The sequence below is a fragment of the Bufo bufo genome, chromosome 7, assembly GCF_905171765.1.
Source record: "Bufo bufo chromosome 7, aBufBuf1.1, whole genome shotgun sequence".
In the NCBI taxonomy this organism is placed as follows: domain Eukaryota; kingdom Metazoa; phylum Chordata; class Amphibia; order Anura; family Bufonidae; genus Bufo; species Bufo bufo.
This window is the reverse complement of record NC_053395.1, coordinates 105955505-105967206: the sequence shown is the minus strand read 5'-3', so window position 1 is coordinate 105967206 and position 11702 is coordinate 105955505. Positions and strand designations below refer to the sequence as shown.

Sequence of the window (11702 nt, the reverse complement as noted above, 5' to 3'; positions counted from 1 at the left end):
TGCCAGGGCAGTAGAAATACCCCACATGTGACCCCATTTTGGACAGAAGACACCCCAAGGTATTCAATGAGGGGCATGGCGAGTTCATAGAATTTATTTATTTTTGGCCCAAGTTAGCGGAAATTGATATTTTTTTGTTTTTTCTCACAAAGTCTCCCTTTCCGCTAACTTGGGACAAAAATTTCAATCTTTCATGGACTCAATATGCCCCTCAGTGAATACCTTGGGGTGTCTTCTTTCCAAAATGGGCTCATTTGTGGGGTGTTTATACTGCCCTGGCATTTGAGGGTCTCCGCAATCATTACATGTATGGCCAGCATTAGGAGTTTCTGCTATTCTCCTTATAGTGAGCATACGGGTAATGAGATTTTTTTTTTCCGTTCAGCCTCTGGGCTGAAAGAAAAAATGAACGGCACAGATTTCTTCATTCGCATCGATCAATGTGGATAAAAAAATCTCTGCTAAAAAAAAAAAAGGAGGGGAAAGGCGTCTGCCAGGACATAGGAGCTCCGCCCAACATCCATACCCACTTAGCCCATATGCCCTGGCAAACCAGATTTCTCCATTCACATCAATCGATGTGGATGAATAAATCATTGCTGGGATTTTTTATATTTTTTTTATATATACAAAGTGTTTGCCAAAGCATATGAACACCGCCGCCTCCTCAGCTCATATGCCTCGGCAAACGTATCTTTTACTGCAGAGGAGAAATCTCGTCTTGCAGCGCGCATACACCGACTTGTGTGTAATCTGACAGCAGCGCAATGCTTCTGTCAGAATGCACATCAGTGCTGCAGCTAGTCGATCAGTTGGTCCACCTGGAAGGTAAAAAAAAAAAAAAAAAAAAAAAAAAAAAAAAACCAGGCTGCAACGCAATAAATTTTATTAACTTTATAATAACTTATGAACAGAACATAAACTTTTTTTTTACTTTTTAAACTGAAAGTTAACTTTTTTGCTTACTGGTGTTTTTTTTTTTTTTTTTTTACCTTTATAGGACAAACCTCTCCTTCCCCATGGGACAATGTGCAAAGCACAAATCGCTCAAAGATGTGGCGAAGTACATTATGCACTTTATCCCAGGTGAAAGGAGAGGTTTGCAGCAGCTGTGAGAGAAAGGGCCCTAATAGCCCTGTGTGCCTGTCCTGTGAGATGCAATCCCTATGCTAAGTGTACCTGTGTGTGGTACTTCCGGAAACACTCTCCAAGGCATAGGGCAGGGTGGTCAGGGCAGTCAGGACAGAAATAGCGGGTGTCACACCTTATTCCACTCCTGCTACAGACACAACATTTTTTTCGGGGTGGCGGTCGGTTTGAGGTACCAGGAACGACACTGGGGAAATGTCGCTCGTGTAGACGGCTCACTACACTGGTGGTTGGGGCCACGGAACCTCCTGGATACAGGAGGTTCGCGATGATCTCTTCCTGAAATTTGAGGAAGGATCCTGTTCTCCCAGCCTTACTGTAGAGAACAAAACTATTATATGCAGCCAATTGAATTAAATATACAGACACCTTCTTATACCAGCGTCTGGTGCGTCGGGAAAAATAGGGAGCCAACATCTGGTCATTGAAGTCCACCCCTCCCATGAGCGCATTATAGTCGTGGACACAGAGGGGCTTTTCAATGACACTGGTTGCCCGTTCAATTTGGATTGTCGTGTCTGCGTGAATGGAGGAGAGCATGTAAACGTCACGATTGTCTCTCCATTTCACCGCGAGCAGTTCTTCGTTACACAAGGCAGCCCTCTCCCCCCTTGCAAGACGGGTGGTAACGAGCCATTGGGGGAAGCCCCGGCGACTAGGTCGCACTGTGCCACAGCAGCCAATCTGTTCTAGGAACAAATGCCTGAAGAGGGGCACACTTGTGTAGAAATTGTCCACATAAAGATGGTACCCCTTGCCAAATAAGGGTAACACCAAGTCCCAGACTGTCTTCCCACTGCACCCCAGGTAGTCAGGGCAACCGACCGGCTCCAGGGTCTGATCTTTTCCCTCATAGATCCGAAATTTGTGGGTATAGCCTGTGGCCCTTTCACAGAGCTTATACAATTTGACCCCATACCGGGCGCGCTTGCTTGGGATGTATTGTTTGAAGCCAAGGCGCCCGGTAAAATGTATTAGGGACTCGTCTATGCAGATGTTTTGCTCAGGGGTATACAAATTTCTGGTTGAAGTGGTCTATGAGGGGCCGAATTTTGTGGAGCCGGTCAAAAGCTGGGTGGCATCTGGGACGGGAGGTTGTGTTGTCGCTAAAGTGCAGGAAACGCAGGATGGTCTCAAAACGTGTCCTGGACATAGCAGCAGAGAACATGGGCATGTGATGAATCGGGTTCATGGACCAATATGACCGCAATTCATGCTTTTTGGTTAGACCCATGTTCAGGAGAAGGCCCAGAAAAATTTTAAATTCGGAAACTTGGACTGGTTTCCACCGGAAAGACTGGGCATAAGAGCTTACCGGGTTGGCGGCTATAAATTGAGTGGCATACCGATTTGTTTCTGCCACGACTAAGTCCAAGAGCTCCGCAGTCAAGAACAGCTCAAAAAATCCCAGGGCCGAACCGATCTGAGCTGTCTCAACCCGAACTCCAGACTTGGCGGTGAAAGGGGGAACTAATGGTGCGGCTGAAGTTGGTGACTGCCAATCAGGGTTTGCCAGCACCTCAGGGATTCTAGGGGCTCTACGGGCCTGTCTGTGCGGTGGCTGCGACGGGGTAACTACTGCACGTGCCACCGTACCAGCTTCAACTGCCCTTCTGGTGCTCGCCACTTCACCATGTTGTACGGCAGTGCTGGTACTAGGTCCAGGATGGGCTGCGCTGCTGGTGTATGCCTCACCACGTAATCCGACAGCCCCACTCTGCTGCCCTTGAAAATGATCCTGCGCAACCTGTGGTCTAGTAACAAGGGGCCGGGTACGCCTGCTGCTATCAGGGACCTCAACCTCCTTGTCTGAACTTTGGGTCAGACTGCCACTGCTTTCTACAGGTTCATATTCTGACCCGCTAGATTCGTCAGATGAGGGTTCCCATTCCTCATCTGACTGGGTCAGAAGCCTGTAGGCCTCTTCAGAAGAATACCCCCTGTTTGCCATTTGGACTACTAAATTTAGGAGTATTCCCTGAGACTACCCAAGAAAAAAAGCAAGCCTGTCTTACAAAGGGGAGGCTAGCGAAGTACCGGAGGCCGCTGCGATTGATAAAAAATATCAAAACTGATTTTTTTTATCGCCGCAGCGCTTGTAAAGTGATTGTGCAGTGATCAAAAAACAAAAAAAATTTTGGCACTGCGGCGGGGCGGGCGTAGGTGAACGCACGTGTGGGCGACCGATCAGGCCTGATCGGGCAAACACTGGCCCAGATTCAAGAAGCACTTGCGCGGGAACAAGTGTGATTTGCGCCGCGCAAGTACTGATTTGCTCCTATGCAAATTTGCGGCTGATTCTGTAAACCAGTTAAGCCTGAAATGCTGCCATTTTCCCGCGCACGCAGCCTAGCTGTTCCTGCGCAATTTTGCGCGGGGTGTAAGTTGCGCCTTCATGGAATTCCCTCAGCGAATATGCAAATTAGGTACTGCCGATGATTCAGAAACATGCGCGTGTGATGCGCATCTTGCGCTGGAAGCGTGCAAGCTTTTTTCCCTGGGCAAACTTGCTCCTGTTAAAAGCAGGGGCAAGTTAGCAAAAGATGGCCAAATGTCATCTGAAGGAGCGCGCAACTTCAGCAGCACCTAGACAGACGATCTGAACAAGCAGAGCACCCACATTTTCGGGGACTACAAATAAATATAAAAACTCATATCCTGAGCATATAAAAAAAAAATAATCTCATACCCTGAGCATATAGAAAAATAATAAAAAAATCATATTGTGTTGAGCAAAAAAATGTAGACATAAAATTATTATTTTTTTTTTTCTTTGGGCCAAGGGTGCCCCGGCTCTGGCTCCTCAATCTCCGTGGTGCGGAGGAGGCATGGGGTGGGGATGGAGGGGTGGGGGGAGGAGGGGGGGGAGGAAAAAGCAGGATGAAATTCAGCAAAGAACCTGCGCAAGTCTGCTCCTATTTATTTGCTCTGTGCATGCAGCTGAGCAGGATTTGCCCTGAAATTATGCTAGCAAACCTCTGCTGAGCCGAAAATTCCTCATTTACATAGGGGCACACCCACTTTGACTTGCACGGCCTTGCGCCCTCAGCTTTGCCTTAAACAGGAGCAAATTAAATGAACAAACGATTCCTGAATCAGGTGGCAAGTTGGCAAAATTGCTCCAGCGCAGAGAAATTCAGCTGAGCGGCTCAGGTGTAAGTAATGGGCAAATCTACCTGAATCTGGGCCACTGCGTTTTGGGTGGGGGGCAAGCTAAGGTGACACTAATACAATTATAGATCTGACTGTGATCAGTTTTGATGACTTACAGATACTATAAAAGTACAAAAGCTGATTAGCGATACGCTAATCAGCGAATAAGTGACTACGGTCCGGTGGGCTGGGCGCTAACCGACGCTAACTACCTAACCAAGGGACCTAAACTATCCTAAAACTATAAATCAATACCAGTGAAAAAAAAAAGTGATCACTTTTTTCTCTTTCACTAAGTGATTGACAGGGCGATCAAGGGGTTAAGTGGGGTGATGGAGGGTGATCTGGGGGCTAAGTGGGGTGTTGGTGGGTACTCACAGTGATGTGTGCTCCTCTGCTGGAACCAACCGACGAAAAGGACCAGCAGAGGAGCACAGAAGCCATTTAACACATTGGCCCAGATTCAGGTAGATTTGCCCATTACTTACACCTGAGCCGCTCAGCTGAATTTCTCTGCGCTGGAGCAATTTTGCCAAATTGCCACCTGATTCAGGAATCGTTTGTTCATTTAATTTGCTCCTGTTTAAGGCAAAGCTGAGGGCGCAAGGCCGTGCAAGTCAAAGTGGGTGTGCCCCTATGTAAATGAGGAATTTTCGGCTCAGCAGAGGTTTGCTAGCATAATTTCAGGGCAAATCCTGCTCAGCTGCTTGCACTGAGCAAATAAATAGGAGCAGACTTGCGCAGGTTCTTTGCTGAATTTCATCCTGCTTTTTCCTACCCCCCCTGAGCAAGGAAATTCAGCCCTTTTGCAAGACATGGCACCTCCCAAAGGGACCCAAAAAAGGAAGGCCAACTTTGTGGCTGCAGAGATGGACATCCTGATTGCTGCACTCCAGCAGCATAAGGAAGTCCTATATGGTGCCCAGCGGGCAAACACCACCATTGCCCAAAGGAGGGCCATATATGAAGCCATTGCCCTGGACATCAATGCCCTGGGTAATGAAGTGCGTACCTGGGATGACATCCAGAAGAAATTAAATGATATGAGGCGCAGGGTCCGTGAAAAACTGGCTCTTATCAGGAAGCATACCGGTGGCACGGGAGATGGTCCGCGATGTATGATCCGGCTCAATCAGGAGGAGCAGCTTATTGCACAAACGTTCGTGCAGGAGCAGGTGGAGGGACTTGAAGGGTACGACTCCACTGTTGGGAACTTGGGGACTGGTAAGTTATTTTTCTTTCATATCTGCTGTGCATCATGGGAGGGGGTACAAGTGAACATATGAGAAGTGTGTTGCACCAGCAAAATATGTCGTTTTGGTGTCATCCACAGGTGGTGATGAGGAAGAAGAAGCTGGGCCGTCTTCGGCTGCGGCTCGACCCAGCCCATCCAGACCAGAGCCAGGGGTCCAGTCAGGCCCCATGGACATTCTGGCTATGCTGGTCCAGGAGGAGATCATACCGGGGCCAAGTATGGAGGAGCAAGTGGTATTGGAGGAGGATTCCTTTTTCCTCATCCAGGAGGACTCTGGCTCCCTCCAGGAGGATACCACCATCCCTGTGCAACCCACCACCCCCCCGCCCAGCACGTCATCCCCCTCCAGGGCAAGCCCCTCCAGGGCAAGCCCCTCCCTTGTGGACCCCTCCCCTTCTCCCTCTGTCCGTGGCCGAGCCTCTCCTCCCAGGAAGGCTCTGTCCAAAACGAGGCATATATCCTCCAGCCTCCGTGACGGTCTGCTGGAGGAGCAGGCCCTGCAGACCCGCCATATAGGGGCCATGGTGGGAGAGGTGCGTCGTCTGGCGGACAGCATGGCATCCACCTCCACCTCTATGCAGCATGCCCTCACCCTGCATGAGGACCGGGACAAACATGTGGCACAGAGCCTGGGGGAAATTAGTGGCAACTCTAAGGCCATAGTCACCTGCTTGGTGGCTCTGGAGACCACACCAGCTTTGTTAAGCAGGATGACAGCTGCGGTGGAGGCCAATACCGCTGCTGTGCAGGCCAACACCGCTGCAGTGCAGGAGGAGGCGAGAGTTACCCGCCGGCATCAGCGGGATACCACCACCCGCCAAATGCGGATGTTGGCCCAGACCAACACCATCCTTGCCCGCCTGGCCAACGCCATGGAGGGCATGCAGCCACCACCTGCAAGGAGTGTGGAAGTAGGGGTTGATGCTCCTCCCCCCCCTCCTCCCCACCCCATGCCACGGAGATTGAGGAGCCAGAGCCGGGGCACCCTTGGCCCAAAGAAAAAAACAAAAAAATAATTTTATGTCTACATTTTTTTGCTCAACACAATATGATTTTTTTTATTATTTTTCTATATGCTCAGGGTATGAGATTATTTTTTTTTTATATGCTCAGGATATGAGTTTTTATATTTATTTGTAGTCCCTACACACGGTGAGGAGTGTATACTACAGTGTGACTGGTGTGTGAATGGGGGGGGGGGGGGTGGCACTCCTGCTGGAAAAGGGGTGTCACCCTCTGCCATGTGAAAGGTGTATGAATGGACAGCAACATAATTGGAGCCTTGACGCGGCGTTGCTGCTCCCTAATACCATGGGGTATTGTTGGGTCTAATCCAATTGGGGGTGCATGTGTCGGGTGTGTGCTAGGGACTACAGTGGTGTACATACATGCATTATACTTGTGACAAGATCAGGGTGTGTTTAATGTGCAAAGAGACGTTCCACAAGACCATTCCGGATTGCTCTTCCCTCAGAAGATCCGGTAGTGTTTCTTGGGGGGGGGGGGGGTTGCGTGGTTCGGGGGTAAGGTCATTGCGTAGCTCAATGTGCATGCCCCTTCTTTGAGCTAAATTGTGGAGAATACTACATGCCCCTACGATTTGGCATACAAAGTTGGGTGAATACAATAGGGTCCCCCCTGATTTATCCAGACATCTGAATCGAGATTTAAGGATGCCAAATGTGCGCTCCACCACCGCACGGGTACGTGCATGGGCTTCGTTATATCTTTCCTCTCCTGGTGTTTGAGGGTTACGAAATGGGGTCATCATGTGAGGTCCCAGGGCATAGGCAGAGTCACCTGGAAGGGAAAAGACAGGAGGATGTTAGTCGTGCATGTGCCCCTTGTGATGTGTGCATCATGGGGGGGGGGGGGGGGCAGTCATACCTGACACCCATGTCACTCACCAATCAGCCAGCTGTCTCCATACATGTTCTGGTCAAACTCGGTTGGGATGGGGCTGTGTCGGTAAATAAAACTGTCATGGCTTGACCCTGGGTGTTTGGCACGGACATGCCATATGAGGCCATGTGCATCCACAATCATCTGCACATTTATCGAATGCCAATGTTTCCTGTTGCAGTAGATATGCTCAAGGTGCCGGGGGGGGGGGGGGGGGGCGTAGTGCCACATGGGTACAATCTATTGCACCCACAGTGCGTGGAAATCTGGCTAATAAATAAAAATCACTGATTGCCTTCTGCCGCACGTCAGCCGTGGTTGGTTTGATAAATTGTGTGCCCATTCGTCTGAGTATTGCAGGGATCACTTGGTGCACACACCTGCTCATGCTGGATTGGGACATCCCCGCCACCACTCCACCTGTGCGCTGAAATGAGCCAGTTGCCAAAAAATGAAGGGTTGCCACTACCTTCACCAGTGGCTGCACTGCCTGTCCCCGATGGGTCGGGCTGCTGATGTCATCCTGCAGGATTGTTACCAACTCAAGGATGACTTCAGGGCTAAAGCGAAACATGCGATACACCTCAGTATCAGTCATCTGAAAAAGGTTGTAGCGCCCTCTGTAAATCCTCTCCCGTGCCCTCCTACGAGTCGGCTCAGTCAATAGAATATCAAGAACCATAGCTGCCCCTGGCATGTTGGTGCACAGATGTGAGGTCCCGAAAATGTGGGTGCTCTGCTTGTTCAGATCGTCTGTCTAGGTGCTGCTGAAGTTGCGCGCTCCTTCAGATGACATTTGGCCATCTTTTGCTAACTTGCCCCTGCTTTTAACAGGAGCAAGTTTGCCCAGGGAAAAAAGCTTGCACGCTTCCAGCGCAAGATGCGCATCACACGCGCATGTTTCTGAATCATCGGCAGTACCTAATTTGCATATTCGCTGAGGGAATTCCATGAAGGCGCAACTTACACCCCGCGCAAAATTGCACGAAAATTGCGCAGGAACAGCTAGGCTGCGTGCGCGGGAAAATGGCAGCATTTCAGGCTTAACTGGTTTACAGAATCAGCCGCAAATTTGCATAGGAGCAAATCAGTACTTGCGCGGCGCAAATCACACTTGTTCCCGCGCAAGTGCTTCTTGAATCTGGGCCATTATATTTATAAATATAATGTGTTAGATGGCTTCTGATTCGATTTTTTGAAAATCATCAACCTGCCAGCGACGATCATTGGCTGGCAGGTTGATGACGAACTTGTCTTTTAAATTTTGCCGGCCCGCGATGCGCATGCGCGGGCCGGCTTTGACAGAAATCTCGCGTCTCGCGAGAGGACGCACCGGCGCGTCCACCCAGAGTAACAGGACCGCCGCAAAGACGCAATCCTGCGTACGGCGGTCCTGAGCAGGTTAAAGGAGCTGCAGGAATATCTGGCAAGTACTGGCTGTGTGGTACATGTGACAACAATCTCCCGTATTCTTCATATGTTTGGGCTATGGGGTAGAGTGGAAAGACAAAAGCCTTTTCTTATGAAGAAAAACATCCAAGCCAGGCTACATTTTGCAAAAACACATCTGAAGTCTCCCAAAAGCATGTGGGACACTATCTGTCCCTTCTACAGCACAGCTCTCCCTAATACTGAGCCGAACCACGTGTCATCTTTATAGCACCCGATGACGCGTTCCAGCCAGCCAATCACTGTAATGTCAGTAACCAACATGGCTACGGCATTACAGTGAGTAGCAGTACTTACCTGCACGTTTACTGGCTGCGTAGCAGCCAACAAATGTGCGGGGAGGAGACTCAAGGAGAGGAGGAAACTCGAGCATGTGCTGAGCATCGCGATGCTCGAGCCAAACTGGGGTTCGGCTGAGCATGCTCGATTAACACTAATAATACTGCATTTGTTGAGGAGGTTTTTCGTATTTTAAGGCATATTTAATAAAAGGTATATTTTATTTAGGGAGGTTATTTTTGTAGATAGTAAGATAGTTTCTTACTCCTGATTATTATGTGGTAATGGTTTTAGTCTTAAATTTAAAAAAGACACACAATTCCCCCATGGTTTTGGGGGTTTTGACTTCACGTTGTTCTCTATGTGTTAAAATTGACAGGACTTCCTTATTCTGCAGCTCAATACGAATACAATGATACCAAACTTGTATAGGTTTTTTTTGTTTGTTTTTTGCTACTTTAAAAAAAATAAAAAGCTTTGAAAAAAATCTACATTTTCTTTTCATCGCCATTTTCTGACAGCCAGAACTTGTTTATATTTCCGTCCACAGAGCTTTATTAGGGCTTGTTTTTTGTGGGATGAACTGTAGTTTTTATTGGTACCATTTTTGTGGTATGTATGACTTTTTGATCACTGTTATAAAAAAATTAATTGGGGGGGAAAGGTGACAAATCGTGTGTCCTTGTCCAGGAGAGGCCCTGTATTTGGGATACACGGTTGGGGGACTATCTTTTCACTATCTTTTTCAGTCTTTTCCACCATCTGGGAGAAAACCAAAGGGCAAAGTCGCCAGAATTTAGGTAAGTAGCCAATGTATACATGTGTGATCCTTGCTGTCCTCTCTAGCATAGGCCATGTCATAGGTTAATCCTCCCTAGTATAGCACATGTGATACGTTATCACACATGTGATACGTTATCCTCTGTACGTTTCCTTTCTTGTCTTTTTATTACAAGTCGATGAGATCAAGAATTGTTAACGGAGCTGCAGGGATCAGTTCCGCAAAGAGTTGCAGCACCAGGGGCAGAGTGATTCCGGGCCCACAAAGTAAAGGCCATATATGTTTAAGTAACAACTGATGTTCCTCCGTGAGGTCATGGAGCTGCGCCCGTAAGTTATTCTACACACTGACTACTACATGTTTATCGATACACACTGTATGTAGACTATGTAGGTAATGTAATTGGTAACAATTGTTCATTTTGAAATGTCATAGTTGCCGATGGCAACCATTCCAATTCCTCCTTTCATTAGCAAAAGTAGGTGAACAACATGACAGTGGATTAGGAATTGTTGCTATGGCCAGCTATGACACTTCTTATTTCCCCAATGTTGCTAAATGACCCCATATGTAATATGTTGGTTAGTTCATGTAGTACTACACTGCTTGTCCAAAAAAAGTCGCCACCTGGATTTAACTAAGCAAATAGTTATAAGCCTCCTATTGGATAATTACTGCATGGGCGATTTATCTTTCAGCTGGCAACAAGTTATTTAACCCCAACTGGTGCAATGAGTTGCTTCTCATTTCTTAACCTCTTAAGGACACATGACGTACCGGTACGTCATGATGTCCTGGTACTTAAGGACACATGACGTACCGGTACGTCATGTGTTGTTCCGATCACTGCCGCCCGGCCGGCAGTGATCGGAACCCGGTGCCTGCTCAAATCATTGAGCAGGCACCTAGGCTAAATGCGCGGGGGGGTCCCGTGACCCCCCCATGTCGGCGATCGCGGCAAACCGCAGGTCAATTCAGACCTGCGGTTTGCTGCGATTTCTGCAGTTTCTGGTCCCCGCGGTCCCTGACCGCGGAGATCAGAAACTTTAGTATTCCTAAAATAGATCTGTATCCCTCCCCCTGCACCCCCGAGTGATTTTAGCCCGGTGGGAGGTGCAGGGGGAGGGTTGCGGGCGGTGCGGGCGGTGCGGGAGGCGGGCGGTGCGGCAGGCGGGATCGCGATCCCCCGCCCGCCTCCCCTTGAAAATTCATTGGTGTTCAGTGGGTATACCAGGGTGCCAGCACATTGCTGGCACCCTGGTATAAACGGCTGACATCTGCGATGCGATGTCAGCCGTTTAACCCTTTCCATACAGCGGTCCGTACGGACCGCTGTATGGAAAAGGTTAACAGCGCAGGGAGCTCCCTCCCTCTCCCATCGGGGGGCTGCTGTGCCTTTGCAGCCCCCCGATGGAGAGGGAGAGAGCCCCCAGACAGCCCCCCGAGAGATCCCCTCCTTACCCTTCCCCGTCTGCGAAGTTCTGAGCAGACGGGGAAGGTTCCCATGGCAACAGGACGCCTCTCAGGCGTCCTGCTGTCCATGGTGCTGAACAGATCTGTGCTGAAAGGCATAGATCTGTTCAGTGTAAGTAAAATACAGTGCAGTACAATATATATTGTTCTGTACTGTATTATACAGACATCAGACCCACTGGATCTTCAAGAACCAAGTGGGTCTGGGTCAAAAAAAAGTGAATAAAAGTGAAAAAAAAGTAAAAATCAAAAAACACATTT

The 11702-nt window shown here is 48.8% G+C and overlaps 1 protein-coding gene across 1 annotated transcript; it reads left to right on the top strand.

Annotated features, from left to right (window-relative positions):
• Nucleotides 1-5117: 5117 nt before the first annotated feature.
• On the top strand, nucleotides 5118-10166 carry LOC121008775 (myb-related transcription factor, partner of profilin-like). The gene is made up of 5 exons (XM_040441470.1): nucleotides 5118-5526; nucleotides 5636-5790; nucleotides 6184-6460; nucleotides 9937-9987; nucleotides 10144-10166. The coding sequence occupies exons 1-5, from the start codon at nucleotides 5118-5120 to the stop codon at nucleotides 10164-10166; spliced, it is 915 nt and encodes a 304-aa protein (XP_040297404.1).
• Nucleotides 10167-11702: the final 1536 nt, after the last annotated feature.